Source organism: Cyrtonyx montezumae, unplaced genomic scaffold, assembly GCF_038088225.1.
Source record: "Cyrtonyx montezumae isolate F1298 unplaced genomic scaffold, pur_monq_1.0 scaffold_8, whole genome shotgun sequence".
NCBI lineage: Eukaryota > Metazoa > Chordata > Aves > Galliformes > Odontophoridae > Cyrtonyx > Cyrtonyx montezumae.
In genome coordinates, this window is record NW_027072089.1 from 86,330,261 (window position 1) to 86,352,839 (window position 22,579).

General features: G+C 36.4%; 1 protein-coding gene across 1 annotated transcript in view; it reads left to right on the forward strand.

The window, feature by feature from the left end:
• Positions 1–22,579, forward strand: part of CDKAL1 (CDK5 regulatory subunit associated protein 1 like 1) — a 335,413-nt gene that overhangs the window by 254,946 nt on the left and 57,888 nt on the right. Inside the window, exons 11-12 of the mRNA XM_065752679.1 lie at positions 5,893–6,073; positions 20,474–20,536. Of these exons, the coding sequence (XP_065608751.1) occupies positions 5,893–6,073; positions 20,474–20,536 (244 nt within the window). The remainder of the gene's footprint in view (positions 1–5,892; positions 6,074–20,473; positions 20,537–22,579) is intronic.

The following is a 22,579-nucleotide window of genomic DNA, read 5'->3' on the forward strand; positions in this document are numbered from 1 at the left end:
TTTAAGGATGTTAGGCTTTTTGTATTATGTCATTCCTTTTTTTTTATCATAAAACAATAATGATCTGAGGTAATAAATCTGTAATGGCGTTATGTAAAATGATTCATTTTATGGGAAAGGTAAAACACCCTATAGCTGAATAAAGTTAGTCCAACTCTGAACTGTGATGTGGGTTTTGGTTTATTTTTGTTTTGTTCATTTGTGGGGTTTATGAGAGAATTGACAATGGGAAATATTACAGTACTTCTTAAGTATTATATTATAATATTTTAAATATGAATATTATAATAATTTAAAATATTATAATATTTTGACTGTATCTGGTAGGGACACTAACAGCCCTCTCTAAAATTATTTAGAGAGTAAAACTGGGAGTACTCTTTCATCCTCATCCAGTGAGCCATGTCAATTAAGAAATGTATTTTATCCAGGTCAGTATTCCCCCGCACTAAGGACAGACCAAATCCCACCTCTTATGGGATCCTTCCTGTCTGTACCTTCTCAGGTTCATTTCTGGAAATGAATTCTCCTGTTTGCCTTGTGGTGTCATTCAAGCCCAGTTTCTGAACAAGCTCTTTTGGGGCACAAGGTGGGCTTGGTAAAGAACAGTGACAGAAAATACTCCTTCTTGCTCTCAGTGTGTATTGATCACAATACACTGTTGTGCAAACCTTCCAAGGTGCACTTGCATCAAAACTGTTAATGGCTCCACACTTTAAAAAGCACCTTGTAAGCTGCATCTGCTGCTCAGTCTGAAGTTGCTACAGATCACAAAGCTCAGGTGCAACTGATTTTCCCTTGTGGAAATCACTTTCAGTGCTTTGTAAAATGTAGAATACAAAAACCAGACTGCACACAATGATTCTCTAGTTGTAAGGCTGGACTTAATATGTAGTTTCTGCTACCCTGGAAATCTGAAGTGTCTCACTATGAACCACCTCTGAATTATGTGCTAGTATTTGTGACCTTCCCTATTATTCTCTATATATTTACATACGTACACTTCAGGATAGTCTGCAGACATACACTGAGCCTTGCTCTGGAGTCGTATCTAGGCTTTGTTTTGCATGTTTGGTGTTGTGGTTTTTTTAATAGAAGAAAAAAGATCGCACTATAAATACAGTATGGCATTACAGTTTCTTTTCTTGATCTGTTGTGTCTGAGATACAGATCCAAGATGTGAAAGCAATAGTAAGAAGAAAATCTTAAGATTATACATTATACATATATATACATATATGCAACATACATATACATATATGCAACTTAGAACCTACTCGAAACAATAAACATTAGTCAATGTTTTCTGCTATGTGAAAGTAGACTATGAGTCTACTTGTAAATGACCCCTTTATAGACTTCTACTAACAGTAACAACAGAAAGATATCTTCACTGTGAGACGTCCAAACTATGAGGTGGAGGAAAGCTGGTTTGTTAGGCAGCCTAGAGTTGTGTTAGGTGGTAATAGAGAACATTTTAAAGTATTTGAGATAATACAATTGCTTTGCAGTTGGAACACGTACATGAGTGAAAGATACTAGCAGGTGCCCTGCCAGGGTGGAATCTCATGCTATTGTGTTTAATAGAAATATGCACTCTGTAAACAGGTTGAAATTTGACAAAATTGACAAAACAAGAAGGTCTGAATAACTAATTTCTAACCCAGTTTAAAAATAATGAAGCTTAAGCACGATATTCTATTTAATAAGTTTCTGGATTTTTCTTGCGCTGAATATTAGCAGCTTTTGGTTTTAGAGAGTAAGACCACAGATTTCACACATTCCTCTCGGTACGTGGTTGTGTTTGACACTACTGGATATAGTGTATATTTTTTCCCAGTAAGCATTTATTGCACAATGCAGTATCTTGCCATCTCCGCGTTCTTTCATTTTATGTCGTAATTATATTGCTGTCTGAAATATCTGCCCTGTCTTGCCATTTTTAGTTTCATTGCTTAATTTTATAGTAGTGTTTTTAAAATATTAAAAAGAAACTATATTCTAATCTCCCCTACTGTTCACCCTGTAAGAATTCAGCTTTTTCTCTCTAACACTTTTTTTAGTGTGAGCTTTTAAGCTGTGAATTGAGAAGTTGCTTGGTCATCACATATTTGGTTTTGGTTTAAGTCACTTTAGACTTCCTGGGCAGTTCTTATAACCTTACTTTAAGAATGTGTTGTGTTTCAAATTTATTCATATAACTATTTATTCTTATCCAGTACTTTGTATGGTGGGAGGGAGGGCTGGAGGATCTTGTTTAAGGACTAGTTAGTAGCTTTATGTCACAGTTGGATTTCAATGTTAATTGTGGGAAAGGAAATTGAAAGAATATGCAATCATGCAAAAGAATTTCAGGTAATCACTTGAGAAATTGATTTTCTAAATCAGTCTATCAGGGGGTTTGTTTCACATTTTATTCCTAATTCACATTCTGTCAAGAGTTCTTCAACTTTCCGCTGTTGGTGAATTCATTTATGGTAGCTCACTGTAATAGCTGCTGTACTTCTGTTGCTGCTAGTCCAGTTTCTATTTTCACTAACAGCAGCAGCTGAGTCCCCTGAGCAGAAAATACCAGGAAGCTCATCACCACGAGGGTTAGTCTGAACTGCCAGCTGATCAGCAGTGTGCAACAGAGGTACCTCAGCAAGCAGAGCTTCAGGAACTGCAGACATGTAGTAGCACACAGCTTTTCTGAACCACATTTAATCTTCTGGACTTATTTGGAGCTCCCTCATATACCTGTGAGCTGTGAGGCAGCAACTCTCATGGCAGCAGGGACATATTGTGTTCATAAACAGACAGTGATCTGATTTGGGAGGTAGAACACATTTTTTCTCTGACCCAGGAGGATTGCTTGACTTGGCTTCTTCAGATAGAGGGTAAGATGTATTTCTCTGTCATTTCTAGAGGCCTTGGGCATTATGACCTCTTAGCAATTGTTTATGATTGTTTGTAAGTGTGCTGGACCGTGCAGCTTTGGACTCTACTGTAACATGAATTCATTCTCGTTTTTGAATATTTAGAACTGCCCAAAATGTTGATGATGGTATGGCTGGTCTTGTTTAGGGTCAGAACATAACTTTCCTTGTGATAATGGAAGGGATTTATCTCTGTGAAGGGACAAAAATGAGAGACTGTGCTGAGGAACCCCAGCCATTAGGACTGTACTGTCTTATAGATGGTATTGATTATTGTTCAAATTCAGTTTGTTTGTTTTTTTTTCACTGAAATACCATAATTGTATTGTAAAATGTTCCAACTGAGAGTTGAGTTTGGACACTTTTCCTCTCATTTTCCCAAGCTGAATGGAGACAATAGTATGTCTTCGGAGAAAAGGTTTTGGAAGACTTGTGATTGCTAGTTACAATGGTCATACACATTCTTTCTAGGGATTGGTCAGGATTATGAGGGCTTTATAGGACTGGCAAAGTTTAAGTATTCGTTTCTCAAAAATACTGAAGCAGACTAACCACCTCCATCATCCAGGCTCTAAGGAGTACTTAGCCTTTTAGGCTTTTTTAGCAACAACAAAAAAAAATCAGAATTAATTTATGTTTCATAAGAATCACTGTGTTCTTGATTCCAATGTACAGTGTAGTATGGAGCTTCTTTACTGACCGTAGAGAAAAATGTGCTGCGAGTGGATTTTTCTGACGCTTTTCTTTGTATGTAATAATTCCATTCAGAAAGAAATTTAATTACTAAGATAATTAACACCTTATCACCAAATGGAGTTCAGACATTTGTATCATTTATGAATTTTTAAAATATGTAATTTCCTTTTAACTGAGTGACAACTGGTGTTGTGGGGAAGAAGAGCATATTTTATTGTATCTAGCTTGATTGGACCTTATAATTCATGTTGCTATAGAAACAACCAAGCCTTTATAAACGATGGTATTACGACTAGTATTGGTAATAAATGCTTTGACTGCTCCTGATAATATCATTAAAATGGTTAAAATAACTTCATTATAATGGTTTTGTGAAATGTAATGAATGTTCTGTGCATGTTCTGAGAAATGGCAACTGATGTTACATGAGACTGATTTATGAAGTAATGTGCTTTTATTTTTTCCATAAGCTTACCGTTACCACACAAAACATTTGTAATGTTTACAAAATTGTGTTGCAGATTCTTTTATCTTGCAGTGTGGCAACCTTAAGAGTCCTGTGATGATTGAAGCAGCGTAACCAACAGTTTGGGAATTTTTGCTATTCTATTCAGCTTGTTTCCCACCCACTTAGGGTTACTGGACTAACTCCTTGAAAATGTCCAGTATATTTCAGGTTTTGGTTTGATATTCAACTTAAATCTCAAAAAATCGACTGTGAAGGAATTGAATTTTGTTTGTAGCTTTGTGAGCATTTTTCATAATGAAAAGATGAAAGAAGATTCTAACAAGAGATCGCGTAATAAATTCCTATGCAGTTAACTGTATTTGCTGGCACATGTGAAATGAGGCCGACTTCTACTTTAGTATAAAGTCATTGTCAATATTTAAATACAAATTATTTTCTTTTGTTCTGTTAAATTTAAATAGCCACAAAATATATTTACCGCTAATATACTGTTTATATTAAAAATGTTGGGGTGAATATAACTGCCTGCTCTAATTTTGCACCTAATGAAATTACTAAGAAAAATACTCTGCTCTTCCCCTTTCCTGGGTCTTTTGTCAATAGATTCTCCTGTTGCTGTAGACCTTGATGTTGCAGGAAGGTTTTCTTTTAGCCATGCCAATTCAAGTTTCGCTGCCCGCAATAACCACAGCATTGTTTTTTCTATGGTAGTACACTTTAATAAGATACCTCTAAGAAAATTTGTCTCAGATGTTCCTTTGCTGTAGCCTACCTACATTCTGCAGAGTTATTTAGATTGGAAGGGATCTCTAGAAAGGATCTCATTTATTCCCCCTACTTGAAACAAGACCAACTTTTAGTCAGATACTACCAGTATCTGTACGGGGACTTGCTCTTCTTAGTAAACTATATTTTCTTCACTTTATCAGTCCAGAAACCAACTCTTCTGGAACCACAGCCTTGTCTGTGTCATTAGGGAACACTGTGAGAGCTATGCATTTCTGCTTCTCAGCAGAAGAGGTTTTCCCACTTTAGAAAAAAGCTGGCTGAGATGCAAAGCAATGCAGAGGTTTCCCAGCTTCTCTTTAGATAGTGATCATCCAGCTGGCTATCATCACATTTGGAAAACTGCATCGGTATCTCCAGGGTCCATACAGTGCTCTGTAAATACCATGCAGTAATCTCTTGGTTGAAGAATTCATTTTTATGGCCCTGTGCTTAAGGGTTCTGCATCTTCAGTCCAAGTGCAACAGTTAGGAACTGTTGAACTTGATAGGAGATCTCAGTGGCTGTAAACTGAACTATTTTGTTTTCCTTTTAGTGCAAATAGTAGTCAGCTTTTATGGAGTGCTGAGTTAAGAATTACACTGTGACTAAAAGATGCCTTATTGGCATTTTGTTCATAATTTCTAGGCTGCCTTTTTTGGATATCCTGATCTCTTTCAAAAGCGAGGTTAAGAATTCTAGTGGCAAAGTCTCAGGTGTTACAAATGTTATGAATTGAGTGATCAGACTTTAAGAAATCTGTGATCACCTTGAATTTCTGTTGAAGGAAGAGTTAGTCTAAGCATTTCACTCCTGTATTGTGATACTGATCACTGGATTGCTGCACTGTCTTCTATATTGCCTGTGCTGTCTGCTGAGTACCAAATGCATTTTTCACTCACGAATGATCATTTTATTTATTTACTTATTTGTTTCTTCAAAGATCATTGCTTCAATTTCTGTAGATAAAGTTAAGGAGTTTTAAGTCTGTGTACACTAGCTTATATGTCCTAAGTTCAGTGCTTCTTTCTTCTTTCTTTACAGAGTGCCTGGAATAACAATTGCTACAGACATCATCTGTGGTTTTCCAGGAGAGACAGATGAAGATTTTCAAGAAACTATGAAACTTGTAGAACAGTACAAGTTTCCAAGCTTATTTATTAATCAATTTTACCCACGCCCGGGAACTCCAGCTGCAAAAATGCATCAAGTTCCAGCTGCAGTGGTAAGACATTCTCTTCCGCCACTGTACACTGCACACTCAGACATTTTTACATGTGTAAAGCATGTCCATGAAAATGTAGATTTGCTGCAAAGCTATGCTAAAGTTCAATTAAAGGTTTATGTAACGACTTGAATTTCATTTAGAGATTTGCTAGATCACTAGGTGCTTTGTCATATATTAATTATTGTTTAGATTGCTAGGAAGAGTAAAATAGTAGTTATACTGAAGTCATGTCTTTTCTATCAAGTTTTGATTGAATAAATGCTAAGAATGGTAGCTAATTGATTATAGTTTCTTTCTCCCCATTTTAAGACTTCTGTGACTCCAACAATCGTAATCCTGTTTTGAATAATTGTGAAAAGTTTTAATAATAGAGCAGTAGTAATCTCTGATTCATTTGTCAGATATTAAATTTGCACACAGTAATTCCACAAGACCACCTTATACCCTGCTTACAAATCAGTCCTCCTTCAGCTTGTATTCTAAAGGCCACTGAAGAAATTTGCACTTGGTCTTTCAGCTTTGAGTTGTTTTCTTTCTTCCTGCTTTTACTTTAAAACTGGAATCCTTCTTAATAACTCAACATTCTCATCTCAGAGTCATATGAGGAAAAAAAAATACTATTTTACTATAGAAAGCAGCTGGCTATTGAGGATATTTTGATTGATTACAAGTAGTTTTTTGTAAGTAATAATAGCAATCATATAGAAATGAATGTATTAATTTTTAATTGAATTTATTACTCTGTAGATATTTATAATCTGAATTTCCAAACAAAGTGTAGAAGACTGCCAATACAGTAATTTAGATCACTATTGTCTTACTATTACTGGCATAAGTAACACTTATATTTCCTAACAGTGTAGGAATGAAAGTTGGCCGACAGTTTTTCCGTTTTTTCATTTGCTTATCATGGTACTCTAATACAAAGTCAAACCTACATATCTGTCCTTGTAGTCCTCCACTTGCATGTCTGAAACTGAAGAGTCTCTGCTTACTCTCAGTGTATGGCACGAATTCTGTGAGATGTCAGCTGCAGAAGGCAGAAAATGAGAGTATATCTGGCCTCTGCAATTTATTATTCAGCGAAGTACCTCTGGAGTTCATTTATTGTAGACTATCTCATAATAGAAAATACTAGGTTTTCAGATAAAAACAGCTGTTGTTGAAATATTATACTTAGTGTAAGAAACTGACAATTCAATTATTTTTATTAGTTTAGAATGTTTTCTGTAAGGTCATATAAATGAAAAATATGCAGAAATGTAGTTTTTGGAAGTTAGGCAACTTAAAAACTGAAAAAGGATTTTTTTTTTTGTTTTAATATTCTTCTGTACACTGGTTTGTAGGTGCACTATAGTCGCAAGAGGTGCAAAGAGCTTAGGTTGTTTTGCCCTCTTCTGTTTAGCTGTGTGCCATGGGAAGACATTGTATGAAGAGCTGATTTATCATAATAGTATTAGCTATTCTGTGGTTGGGTTGGTTAGGGTTGGGGTAGAAATTGGTAAAATAATTTTAATCCAATTTCACTTTTTTTTTTTTTCTAGCATTAGCTTGGGGTGAGAACTGAGTAAGAATACTCAAAAAGGTGAAACCTCTAGAGCTGATGGAAAATCTGTATTTAATAAACCTTTTTTCTTCTGTATTTATTTAAAAAATCCTATGAGATCATAGAATCACAGAGTGGCTTGGGTTGGAAGGAACCGTAAGATCATCTAGTTTCAACTCTACTGCCATAGGTTGTTACCTACTAAATGAGATGCTTGATCTGGTTGCCCAGCACCCCATCCAATCTCACCTTGAGCACCTGCAGATCCCTTATTCTTTCATCTTTCTAGAATGAGAAAATAACCAGTGAAAGAGAAAGGAAAGAGATGGTGCTGTCTAATGCTTTACATTTACAAAACCTCTAGATAGAAGCTAGTCGTCTCTCTTGCGTTAGCAAAAATGTAGTGGCATTTCTTTTCTTTTTCCTTGTCTACAGTAACTTATCATGTATGTTGCTTTGCTAGAAGAAGCCAATGTGCATGCTATGTACACTTCATCCTTTAACAAAATACTATTCGTGTCAACTTTCTGTTTTTGTTTTTAATCACTTTTGAATAGGGATAGCAATAGTACATAAATGATATTGAAATAGTAGGTGCAAGAGACTGGGTGTACGTTTATGTTGTGGATTATACCACCAGTCTAAATGCATGAGATAATAACAGTATTCTCTGCAGTGAAACTCTTGGTAGGATCTTATTCTTTGAAAATAATTTTGTCTGTATTATTTAACCAGAGATGCTGAACCAGTGAACGTAGTATTTGATGATTGTCATTCTTTATTTTTTCCTAAAGTCTGAGTTTATTTGCTGTTATTTCAGCTTTGCAGTATTTCTATAGTGGAGAGATCTACTGCTATGAGCAAACTGTTCCACTTCACTGTAGTCCAGTTCTCTAACTTTAGTTCAGGATAGCTTCAGTGGTTCTGCACATGTGCCACAGCCGAAGTAATAACATACTTACCTTGTCAGCTCCTTTTAAGTTAGCTTTTTCCAGGAAGACTGTATGACTTTTAGAGACAGTTGGTGGAGTACTGAGCATAGTAACATTTAGTGCTTTTAAATCTCTAGTGGATAGTTTTGATAAAAGTTGTAAGTACAGTTGCTCTTCTGGATAAAAATCTCACTTGGACTTTTTAGTAAGACTGAAGAGAAACAAAATAAAATTGGTAGATCTACACGGATTCTTTCCTTAACATAGATGATTTATCTTTGAAAGCCTTACAGGCACTGATCTTTTTCTAAAAGGGCAGATGACACTAATCAAGATGGACAAGTCTGCCACCATAAATTCAGAAAAGACAGCTAAGGCTGCAAGCTTTTCTTGCTCCTCCTGGAAAAAAAAATGTCCGTGGAGAATCAGACATCTCTCTAAATGGTCTCATCACTTCCTAACAATCAATTAGGCTATTCTTTCTGCTCTCTCCAGTCTTGAGAAAAGCCCAGTTAAACAAAAGTAAGAATGATTTTTATTTGTAAGCAATTGCAGGGATTTGCTGAGTCATGGATATGAAAAATGAGTCAAGATGTTGTTCAAAACTTAAATGCCTTTACCCCCCATTCATCCACTTACTGCTAATTTGTTTCAGGCATGAGTCCAGTTGTTCATTACCTCTGATGGGCTCTCTGTCAAACAAATAAATAAATAAGTCTTAAAAAGAGTAAACTACGAAATTCTATTATGTAGGTTGTTATTGCTTTCTGTACCTACATATAGTATTTGCAGATAGGATCTGTGTTTTTTCACTTTCCTGTTCATAAAATTGATAGTGCTGATAGTTGTACACTTCAAATTACAGTTCTAGTCAGGTGCTTATGCTAGTGAGTAATACAAGAGAAAAAGGATTTAGGGGGATCTGGTAAGGTTTTTTATTTAGCTGCATGACAAAGGATCTAACTACTTTAATTCTCAGTGTAAAACAAAAATACTGTTTCTCTCAAGCATCTCTAATATCTTTTGGTTTTGATAATTTTAATTTCTCTGTACTTTATTTTTCAAGGTAGCTGTTATTTCTCTGGAGATTTGGAAGGGAAGAGTTCTCTCTTTGTCCTTGAGATTTAGTCTGTCACCATTTCTGCGGGCATTAGGAACATTGTCATCTTAGGATCAGCTTGATTTCTGTCACAGGGAAACAAACTGAAATAGCCATTTTGCAAATAGGTGTTATTGTAAGGAACAATTGAGTTCGCCTGTACCGAGAACCAGAGGTGGCAGCTTTTTTGAGAGTAGTGATGTGACTGTAGCTTCATGATTTTTCTGCCCTTAGCTGCAGCATGACTGGATTCCAGCCTTTCTCCATGTATTTTCAGTAGGGTAAGCTTTTCTGTTATTAGGGTACACATTAGGTTTCTTTCAAAAAAGTATTGTGATGTCTAGATAGAAGACTAGGTATTCAATTTCTTCACCATCTCTATTTTTTCTCTCCTTATACATATCATAAAATAATTACCTTGTCCCAGCTAGAAAATTTAACATCAATTGCTAGGCCATTCCTTTAATTCCTCTGAAGATTGTCTCCTTGATTCTTTTGCTGTATTTAGTTCTGTTAAGTACTGTGGTTACTATATAGAGATGAATGGCTCTGTTACAAACTTCATACCTAAACTACTATGTGATTTAAAAAATCATTTGCCTCAGAAATTGAGGTAGGTGCAGGATATTATTTTATTATATTATATAGCAGAAGAGTTTGACTGCTGAACCTCTGTACAGCTTGCTTCCTCAGCAGCTCAGTTCTATTTATGGCTTGCTACTCTGCCTGAGTGAGGACTTTTACAGCAAGTTTAGGACCAGACTTAAAAATATGAAGGCTGGAGGGGGAGGTAGACCATGAAAAAACGTCAATGTATAATCCTTCTTATTTGTCAGTGAGCTATTGAGGTATTCCAAGTTAACCTTTTCCAGCAAGTTTTGTGCTTGCTTTCTAGTAGTTTTATTTAGACCATGTTTCCTTACAGTTTTTGAGAATTATGTGATGCACTGTAGCAAGCCTTACTCACCATCAAGATAGCTATGCTTTCTTATTTAAAAGAGTAGTTAATTATTCTCTGATGGAATTCATTTTGATTGATGCAGCTGGTGGTTACTGGGGAGAAATCTGTGTTTTCTCTTTGTTTTGTTTTGCTTTCTGGACGCTTATAAATAGTTTTGTGTCTTTTCCTCCACATTTTCCCAAGAGTTATATAAGCTGAATGATCCGTGAGAGCCTGGTTCATTTTTTTTTCCCCCGTTTTCAAGATGGTAAAAATATTTTTTGCTTCTTTTAGACTGCTGTATTTTTAAATCTACCCCAATGCTCACCATTAACTATGTAGCCAGAACTGGGCTTTTATGTGATGAAATCAAAGGAAGGTAATTACCTGTAAATATTTTTTGTGATTAAAGCTACTAAATTGAATTTTACAGAAGTTCAAAAACATTTTTGAGCTAGATGCAACCTAAGTTCAAATTCCTTAAATTCATTTGACCTGGTGCTGAAATGAAAATCTGATTTTGTTGTGGGAGACTGTTGAGCTTGCGTGTCGCTGGTAGGTGCTGAGCAATTGTTTGTGTATCTCTTGTTATATACCTACATATTTATATAAGTATTTTTCATAACTATTGTCCTTTTCCTTTTCTCTATCTTAGTAAATAGTTTTATTTCAACATGTGAATTCTGTAGTTGTTTTTTTTTTTTTTTTGCAGTTCCTCTCCTATTCCACTGGAAGGGAGGGAATAAGCAAATGACCATTTGCTACTGAGCTGCTTCTGTTATGAGACCACAACACAGATTCAGCATGACTACTAGGCTCCAGAGTTTATCAGCCCTTGGAAAACTTGTGTGCTTTTTTTTTCAATATCTAACATTCCTGGCTTCAGCCTGATGTTTTCTGTTGTGTTGCCATGATACTCATGGATGACTGTAGAACAGTTGCAATACAAAGAAACATACATATTTCTGTTTTCTGTTTTCTTTCTTTCCTTTCTCTTCAATGACTCTTAAGTAAGCAGAAAAAACGTGGAAGTTTCTGTCATTTGTACTTGTATTTTAGTTAGATCAGAATTTATTTATTTTTTCAATTGAGAATTATAGTGTTTATGAACCAGTCTGCTTAGAGCTGAAAACAGTGCAAGCAGCTGTAGGAATTAGTGAATATTGTCCATCAGCATGGAAATGAATATACGTATCAGAACATAAAAAATCTGTATGTTTTCAAAAAACAAAACAAAAAAACAACAAAACAACGCCTTAGCTTTGGCAATTCTGGACTTTCCCAAATGAGAGCATAGTTTCGTTTTAATGATTTGGACTTGACACAGAGCAAATTAATAGTCTCTCCAAGTCCAATATTAATTATATCTTTAAAATGTCTTGAGCTTTACTCCTTATTAGCTTTGCTGTATAGCATAAATGGGTTCTGGTCGAGTGTATTAATTTTTGTGTCTCTCTATAACTGTTATTTTAGACTCCAAGAAAAGGATTTACTTGTGACAAATGCAGTTTAAAATATGTTTCTAAAAAAAACATTACAGACTTACCAATGTAATAGTCATTTTTAAACCTGCAGCTCCCCTTTGCTGTCTGATTTTTCTATACTATTTGACAGTCCATAAAGTCTGCTGTGGAAAGATGCTGAAATGTCCTTAGGTGGGTTCTTGGTGACCCTTTCTTGAACCTCATCTGTCTTTGATAATCTAAGCACGCCCCTTCAGAGCCATCGCAGTCAGTCAGGTCACTGAGTGTTTTGGAACTTGTATCTTCTGCTGCATTGGTACCTACACCAATGGTCAGTGGGCTGAAAATCTGTGTGGAATATGGAATTACTGAATAACTGAAAACAGAGTAAAAGACTGAATAATAGATTGAGATGGAACACAGAGTGGAGACATGGGGCAATTTTTGCATTTCCAATCAATATATGTGTCTGTAGGTATGCAAGTGGTTTCTCCCACACAGCAAGCATTTAAGCATCCTTTACTGCTCTCTATTCCATAACTCAGTTTATCTTATCAGCTACCATCCTTCTGCTCTTCTTGTTTCTGGGATGCTGGAAAGCTGGGTGTTATCTAAGCAGCTGCTGTGCACAAGAGGACATGGATTTCTCACCACGTTATGAAAAGAATGTACTGTAGACAGACCAGTAGTCCTGGACTTATTTATAAACCCATGTATATCCTAAGCTTAATATGTATATAAATATCATTTCATGACTAAAGAATAGTTTATGAATCATTCTGCTATTTTTTTTTTGTAGACATAAGCACAGTTCCAAATCACTGTATCCCCTCTGACCAGTAAGTTTATTTCTGATTCAAGGTCAGTTTTATTCAAAATATGGCTGATACATCAAGCCAAATTTCTGTCAGACACCTTTCATCTATGAGATGTGTTTGATCTAAAGAATATCCCTACCTGAGTTACAGTGGCACCTTTAGAATATACTTACCTTGAAGAGATTGAGGTACATGTTTAAAATTTGAGTTTGAATTTCAGATATAAAAATCTACCAGAAGTGAAAACGATCACTAACTTACTATATCCAGCGAAGGCAGCTAAAATGTAAGGCCCCATGGGATAAGTGATCATTGAAGACCTTTTTTAAAAAAATAGATTTATTTGTGAAAGTCTTTGTAACTTTTGTGTAGTTTATCCTGTGCTAGGGGGCAGATTTTGTTAGGGAGAGTGATAGGAATAATGAATGTTAATCCTAAGCTAAAATAAAGAATTCAAATATAGTAGAAGGAATATGAATTCATTAAGATTTGTAAAATATGCAGCTTTGCAGAGTCTGAAATTACGAGGAATAAATAAAAAGAAAGTTCAGGAGAAAATCGCAGTGCCAGTAGTTTAATGTAAAATTGATTCTTCAAGAAATTATTTTCAGATAGGTTGACACACACTCTTTGGAAGGTCTTATCCTGATTTTTAAAAACATTTGTGTTTTTCGTAAATAGGAATTTCTACTTAAAATGTTAAACAGGCTAATCCATGATTATTTGTGTTGCCCTAATCCTGAATGCACTTTAATGTTTCTGGTAAGTTTATAGATTAATATTTTCAGTAAAGGTGTGTGCAGTTTTATATATTTTCCTCTGTTTGGGGAAAAGAAAACAAAATTAACCATAGAATGCGAAAGCCTATGGGAGGGTGTATGGGGAAGGCACTAGGAGGCCTACTTTCTCTCTTCTGGGATCAGCAGTCTATGATGCAGGCAGGGCACTGTACCTCTTGATCTCTGCCAGTATGATGGAGGCCACGCACCTCAGAGCTAAAACTAGTGCATCTACAGGGAAGATATCACCTCAAAGATATCTGATGCATCCACTCAGAACTAGTAAGAAAGGATATTTTGGTTGAGGTGGTCAACTGAGTGCAACCTAATTGGTGACCTGCATGAAGGGGTAGAGAGAATCCTCAGCAAATTTGATGATGATACAAAGCTGGGAGGATTGGCTGACACATAGAAGGCTGTGCTGCCATTCAGAGAGAACTGAACAGGCTGGAGAGCTGAATGGAGAGGAACCTTGTGAGTTTCAACAAGGACAAGTGCAGAGTCCTACAGGTGGGGAGGGATAACAGCACATATCAGTACAGGTTATAGGGGCTGACCTGATGAAAAGGAGCTCTGTGCAGAAGGGCCTGGATGTCCTGGTGGACAGCAACTTGGCCATGAAGCCAGCCTTTGTGGCCAAGAAGGCTGATGGTATACTTGGGTGTGTTGAAAAGACCAGCATATTGAGGGAGGTAACCTTCCCCCTCTGCTCTGCCCTGGTAAGACCTCATCTGGAGTATACCTCCAGTTCATGGCTTCCCCTTTCAAGAGAGAGAACTTCTAGAGAAAGTCCAGCGGAGGGACACAAAGATGATTAGGGAACTGGAGCATCACCCATATGGTGATAGGTTGAAAGACCTGGGACTGTTCAGCCTGGAGAAGAGAGGATCTCATCCATGCTTAGAAATATCTAAAGAGTGGGAGTGAAGAGGGATAGGACCAAGCTCTTTCTAACGGTGCCCAGCAATGGGACAATAGACAGAAAGCACAAAACAGAACCCAGGAAGTTCCATTTGAAGTATTACTTTAAGAATGACACAGCACTGGTACAAGCTGCCCAGAGGTTATAGTCTCCTATAGGGAGATTAAAAATCTTTCTGGATGCTTTCCTGAACAAGCTACTGTGCAGAACCTACTTTAGCAGGGTGTTTGGACTAGATAATCTCCAGAGGTCCCTTCCAACTCCTGCAATTCTGAGATTCTGTGTTGTCATTCCTACCTTTTCATACATTGAGGAACACAGACACAAAAACATAATGAACACTAGTTTTATCACAAAATCTGACTTAGTCATGACTTTTTTTTTTTTTCAGGCTTACCCAAAGGCAACACACCAAATAACTCAAGGTCAAAGGTTAATTAATTTCTGATCACTTCTTAAAATTGTTATGCAGATCAAAAGGCAATCTGTAAACTTGAGTTACTTGGCAGTTTCAGTGACTTGGTTCTTTTCTGTGTTGTGGTTTTGGTACAGAGTTCTAAAAATTTATAGACTGAATTTCCCAGCAAGGCATTTAATTATATCTTCATAGCAGTAGATGCTACATGTTTGTTATTTTGTCAAATTACTCTTTGAAGATTTAAATTAGACCAGTCAATGTCTTTTGATAGGATGCTCTATTCTTCTATAAAATTCTGGGGATTGGAACTACCTACGCCCTTTGTAATTTTGTGATCACTGAATTACAGAGCAGGGGAAGGATGCAGCTTTGTTGCTGTTCTGAACAAGTATGTTACTGAAATTAAATTCCATAACACAAAGTGCATTGGTCATGCTGCTTCAGAAAAGACAGTTGCTATCTCCATGCTTGCTCTTGGAAAAGAAGCGTCTGTTACACTGTGATACTGGGGAAGGTGCTTGCAAAGTGACTTCCTTCTTCTGAAGTCTATCAAAGTGTTTTTTGCCTTGTTGCCTATAAAATATAGAACTGTGGGGATTATGTATACAAGAATTCTGTTTGTATACAACATTTTATACTGTAAAACTGGATTATGATACTTTATTCTCCACAGTAGCATTTTGTAACCTGGCTCCCACTTCTTTGTTCTTCATCTCTTGCTGTCTTTTGTGTCTTGGACCGTTAACTGAGATTCCACAAATAATAAATTAGGAGAAGTATTTATGCAAAACTTTTCATGGGTATTTAATTTATATTATAGTTAAATTCTGCCTTGGCTCACTAAGTTTAATGTGGTTTCATCTCTAAATTAGCTAATCCATTATGAAGTATACAAGCAACTGGTGTGGTTTTCTAGACTTGTTTGAAGAAAAAAAAAGTGTTGCTATTGTTTGGAAGCACGCTGTAGAGTGTGAGATGCTTTATGAGGTCTAAATCAAGTCAGGTTCCTGAGGCAAAATTATATTTTGTTTCAATTCTGGCCAGTACTGTGAAAAAAAAAAGAGGGATTGTAAGTGATGGAAGCAGGAAGATAAATTAAAAAAGAGAGAGAATTTTGTTGGTGACATAATTGAAGCTAACATCTTCAGTGAAATCGGTGGAATCTGCAGATCTCTAGTGATGTTTGACAGGAATTATTATGAACCTTGAAAGTGATAACAGACATATTAAAACTGAATGTTGAACTTAAAGGGAACCAATGCCTCACTCATTTCATGTCAGGTAGTAATCTTGAAATTCTTTGTTACTAGGTGAAAAACTGAGAATATTCCATTTGTTTGCTGCTTCTAAGTAATCTGTAATAGAAGTATCTTAGCAGTATTGTAATTCTCCTTCACATTAAACATTATAGACCTGTGCTACTTAGAGGAAAGCAAGTAGTATACAGGTTACATTAATACCATCTGAAAGCAGGTAATTATCAACCAAGTAAGGAAAGAACATAAACAGAAAAGTCTAATATACTTGTGCGAGTCCATGGTGTTTAGTACTCAGTACAGTCATTTCTTTTCGCAGCTTATTAAACAAGTATTTTCTGTTTATAAAAATACGTTGTTAAGGTACCCCTACCTTTACCTTATTTTCACAGTATTATATGGAAAAGAAATTTTAAATTTAGTCTTATCTTTCCAAAGTAATCAATACAAAGTTTCATGTCAGTAGCTGTTATGTACAAAATGCTTTATGGTTTTCAAAAAAAAAAAAAAAATCCAAAACATGCTATTTGTTATTTAAGTTGTTAGTTCCTCACTGTAGTCTTTTTCAAGCACTATAAAATATTTCATTGTTGCCACAAATCACTGCACAGGGAAGAAAAGTAAAACCTCAAGAAGCTCAGTAAATCTTGGCTTTATTGTTTTATAATTCTGAAAGGGATTAAAAGTATCCTTTACTATTACTATATTTTAAGCATATAATATCCATCTCAAGTCACTAGCATCCCTTTAAAATCCTTAAAGTTATGAATAAGAACTCAGAAAATCTCAGGCCCAGAAAATGTCAGACAATATTTACATTAAGGTATGTGTTATTTTCATGTATACTAACAAGGAAAATAATCACATTATTATAATAGGATCACTAAAGTTGGAAAAGACCACAAAGACCATCCAGTCCAACCATCCACCTATCACCAAAATTTCACACTAAGCCATGTCCCTCAGTATAGCATCTGTTCTAGTGCCTGACCACTCTCTCCAAGAGGTATTTCCTTATGTCCAGCCTGAATCTCCCATGGCACAACATTCCTTCTAGTTACATGGGAGAAGAGACTGACCCCCACCTCACCACAGCCTCACTTCAGGTGATTTTAGAGAGTGATAAGATCACCCCTGAGCCTTCTGTTCTCCACCCTGAACGATCACAGCTGCTTCAGCCACTCCTCTTAGGGCTTATACTCCAGAATCTTCACCAGCTTCATTGCCCTTCTCTATACATGCCTCAATGTCTTGCTCATAGTTAGGGGGCCGATATTAAACACAGTACTCAAGGTGCAGCTTGGGTACTCATCAGGGCTGTGTACACAGGGATGGTTGCTTCCCTGCTCCGGCTGGCTCCATTATTTCTGATACAAGCCAGGATGCCATTGGCCGTCGTGGCCACCTAGGCACATTGCTGGCTCATGTTCAGCCACGCTGGGTATGCTTCCGCTATAGAGTCTTCCAGCCACTCTGTCCCAAGCCTATATTGTTGCCATGGCCAAAGTGCAGGACCAGGCAGTAGGTCCTGTTTGGTTTCATCCTGTTGGCCTCAGCCCAGTGATCAGTCCTGTCCAGATCCCTCCGTAGGGCCTTCCTACCCCCAATCAGATTGACACTTCCTGTTAACTTGTTGTCATCTGCCAACTTAGTGAGGGTGCACTCAATGCCCTCATTCCAGTCATCAGAGAAGATATTGAACAGGACAAGCTGCAGTATCGACCCCTGGGGAGCACCACTTGTGACTGATTGCCATCTGGATGTAACTCCATTTACCACCACTCTCTCGGCCCTACTCTCCTGTCAGTTCCTTAGGTAGACTACAGCAACAGCCTTTCCCTCATCCACCAGGTCGGTCACTTGGTCATAGTAGGAGATCAGATTGGTTAAGCAGGACCTGTCTTTCATGAACCCACTGTGGCTAGGCTTGATCCCCTGGTTACCATGTGATTTCTTTCAACATGCTCTGCTCTATAAACTTCCCTGGCACTGAGCTTAGGCTGACAAGTCTGTAGTTCCTTGGATCCTCCTTTGACCCTTCTTGTAGATGGGAGTCACATTGGCAGCCCTCAGTCCTCTGGGGCCTCTCTCATTGACCACAAATGTTGATGATGGAAAGTGTCTTGACTATCACCTCCACCAGCTCCCTTAGCACCCTCAAGTAGATCCCATCTGACCCCAGGGACTTGTGGCAGTCCAGGTGAAGTAGTGGGTCTCTGACTGAATCGTGGGGGAGTTATTCTGCTCCCCATCCAAGACTTCTAGGTCAGGGGATAGAACACCCTTAGGATAAGTGGTCTGACTTTTAAAGACAGGTGTAAAGAAGGCATTGAGAACCTCAGCCTTTTCCATATCCTTATAGCAATGTGTTGTTTTCTTGATACTGACATTATCTATGTATATTGTTTTAATAAATATCGTTAATTGATGTTGGCTTCTGTTTTTTTATTTTATAATTGCATGTTGAACACTGCCTATCTTATGAGAAGTGCTTGATTACTTATGTGTATTTTAGTAAAAAGCTTGAAATAATTCATTTATAGTAGCTGTGCTTTACTTGAGAAGGGCCTTCCATCATGGACTTTTGTAAAATATATGCTTGTACAGTATTAAACTCAGTCCTGCAAGTCCACTCTCATGTACTCTTCATCATTCTTTTACATAGCTCTTCAGGAAACAATGAAAAGTATGTGTTGTATCTCCTATATAGTTTAACTTTTTAAAAATGTACTGAAGCAGAGAAGTGAAAAAAAATGTCTGCACAGTCACATACTTTTTTTATTTTTAATGATTAGTATGAAAGGGAACTTGGATTAGTAGTGAGCAGAGAGGCATAGGAGTCAAGCTGCAACAAGGGAAGTTGTGAGGAGATGCTTATCAATAGGCTTGAGCTAAATGGAAGACAGAAGGTTTAGTGTCTGGAATAGTGTCCTAGAGGGAGTGAAGGAAGAACCTTGTCTCCTTATTTTCCTGTCATGTCTAGATGTGATAGGCGTGATTTGCTGCAGCTCTTGTGCTTTTCTCCTCTGGAGGTGAACTCCTTCAAATAGGAGTAATTTTTTTGGCTTTAGTAGCAACAACTGAAACAGAGTTAGTGACCTCACAGAAGTAGCAATATTAGTCTGATACTTTTAATAAGTTGGAATTGTTCAGCTGTCATAAATTTGTACTAGTGACTAAAGTTACTGCTTCTAAAGCTAAGTGCATCTGAATGTTTTGAAGAAAATAAAAATGTAAGGAAAGAAAATACATCATCAGAAATTACTGAATTGCCCTACACTTTCCAGAAATGCAGTCATTCAGCTGTCTATTTAGTTAACAGCATGCTGGAAATGTGACCAGATTCTACCAGTGAGTTGTAAAATTGTTTTCTCTGATATGATGGCTAAAACAAGACAGCAGGGTAGACTGCAAGCAGAGTGTTCTTGTCTCCTCTTTACAGTTTCCAACATGAAGTGCGCTGCCTTCCAGAGCTATGAATTAAGTTCACATAGATTTTGACATAACGAAACTCTGAACTTATATGTGACTCATCTTTGTATTCAAGATGAAGAGTGTTTTTTTTTTCATTTTCCCATGCCCCCCCTCTGCAGCTGAGAGGTTTCTGTTTAACATCTGCTGAAATCATAGAAAGGTCTTTCATTGATATCAGTAGAAACTGGATTAAGCAGGTTTTGTCTTTGAACTTTGTTCTTAACAGAAAGAACCTCTTTCCCTTTGACTTGGCATTAAATGGCATACTACCTATTAATTTTCAACAATCAAGGCAATGAGAGTATTAGCATCAAAAGAGGTAGAAAAATAATGTACGATTTGTCTTTAAACTGCCTTCCTTTAAACTCAAACTGCTGAAAAGCAGGAGTGCAAGTAAATGCTAGAATAACAGACAAGTCTTTGCAAGATTGGAGCCTAATCTTCAAACTTTATATTCTAAAACATTATTTATGTTGTATTGTTCAGAAACTGATACAAATATGGATCGTTTACACATTCCTATGATGTTCTATATATTATTGTTTTTATGAGGAATATCTTCTTAGCATTGTTAATATATATGCTGTGATTTTTGGTATCCTTAATCTGCATACATTACTCTTCATAGTTACAATTCCAGTAACAAAGTGGGAATAGAATTTGTACCTGCATGCAACTTTTTAAATGCACAGTCTCTTTCTTTTCCTTTACTTTTTCTAATGCAGTTTATTTATTAACATTACTTTTCAGAAAAAACAAAGAACAAAGGATCTGTCCCAGTTGTTTCATTCATACAATCCATATGATCATAAGGTAAGAAAAAATATGCTATCTACATTTGTTATTAAGAGTAATTCCAAACATCCACGGTAATTGTACTTTATGTTTAATGGAAAAATAAGGACAGATTGAAAATTGAAGGCGTTAGTGCATTTATGTTACTTAAATTATGCTGTCATATAAATGTTTCTTCAACCCAAGCTTGAAAAGCTGCATTTTCTGATTTCTGGAATCAATGACTTGCTTTAACCTCTTAGAAGTATGATTTGTAGATTGTCAATAAATTGTGCAAAGTGACCATTTGTGTTATCTGATTCCCTTCTTTTTTCTCTCTATTCAAAAACTGTGTTACTCCTGAATATGATATTTAAGACTGCTGTGTCAATTAGGCCTAGATATGCATGATACTAATGAATTATCTATTGATTCTGAAACCATCATTGGAAGATGCTGTTCTGCTAATAGCCTCCTGCTTGTTTGGGAGAAAAGAAAAAATAGTCATTATCACTATAATTTAATCCTTGATTGTAAAGACCATGAACCCTGAAAGACTGGAACCATTGTTTGCTGTATTATATATCACAGGGGTAAGAAGGCAAGATCACTTCCCAAAGAATCTTGCAATGTGAAGTAAAGAACTAAAGCTGTTACAAGGAGATTTTGGAGTACCAGGAGATAGAGACAATAAAATGAGGTTGAAAGGCAGCCATCACAGCATTTGTTTGCTGTCAATAGCCGTAATGCTTTTGTGTAGACACTGTAAGAAAAAATGCATTAAGCGGTTTGAAGAGAGAGTTAAGAAAACTTGTAAATATTTTCAAGGAGTTTGTCCAATCCTGGACCCGTCTGTGGGGATACATTTTTAGGCAAGTACACTAGATTCTTCAACAATTTGTCAGCAGTATGACATCACTGTCTTTGCTTCTGTTTTGCAAAGTACGTGTCATTCTGCAAGTATACATGTGTAGCTATACAGTGGAAAAAAAGAGCTGAGTTGTACATTTGGGGGAAGAAGATAGCAAAAGGGTGTATGTATGCCTAGCAATCTGTATATATGAACACGTGCAAAGTGTGCGTGTAGCTATACAAGCATCTATGAGAAATAAATACATTCTCTATATATCATTGGATTAAATATATCAGACAGGTTGTTGTTATTAGAGTTCTAGTTACCACCTACTTCAACGTTTACAGTTTCAAAAAAACCCCAAAACATTGTCAAACTGTAGGTTTTCTGTAATTTTATTAACTATATATCATTTCAAGTGAAATCCATCACTTTGAAGTATTTTTTTATAGATCAGCTTTGATTGTCTTTGAGATTTTGAATGGGATTGTTGGGTTTTTTTGTGTTTTTTTTGTGTGGTTTTTTTTTTTTTGGAGTTGAAGGTTTTTAATTTATATGTAATAGAAAGGAAATTAACATCTAATAAGGAGAAGCAACTGATGAACCAGAAGCTTTGATATTCTTCTCTATGTTGAAATTCTTCTGTGTCAAACACTTGTTATTCATAGAACAAGGAAATTCCATTATTCTTTTATTATCATTTTTAATGGACCTTAGCCATTTGTAACTCCTGCTGCCTTCCTGCTCATATCCTTTGTGGCATCATATCAAAGTATCCTCAAATGATTTTGGCTTCAGTTGTGAAGACTTTTACACTCATTACAAATTAGTCATCAGGTAGTGTGGAATTGGATATAAATGCTTGGATATATTCCCTTTTGATCTTTGTTTTAGGACATGTAATGAATTATTAAAAATAACACAATTGTCTGATGAGTGGTGTTTGACACTCCCTTCTTTTGCTGTTTCCAATCACATTCCACATATATACCTGAGAACAAAAGAAGAAGAGAAAAATAAGCAGAACAAATGCAATCATAAACAAAAAAATCCTAATTTTCCATTTGACAGAAAAGGTTTTCCTTCTTCTAACCGCTTCCTATTTGCAGTGGTCATGATGACTTATTTCAGGCTTCTTGCTTTGTGCTGTTCATTTTCACCTTAGTTGCTCACTTCTCAGTTGTGGGAAGGGCAGCAGTAATCAGTGTTAGCAGTAATCAACATTAGTT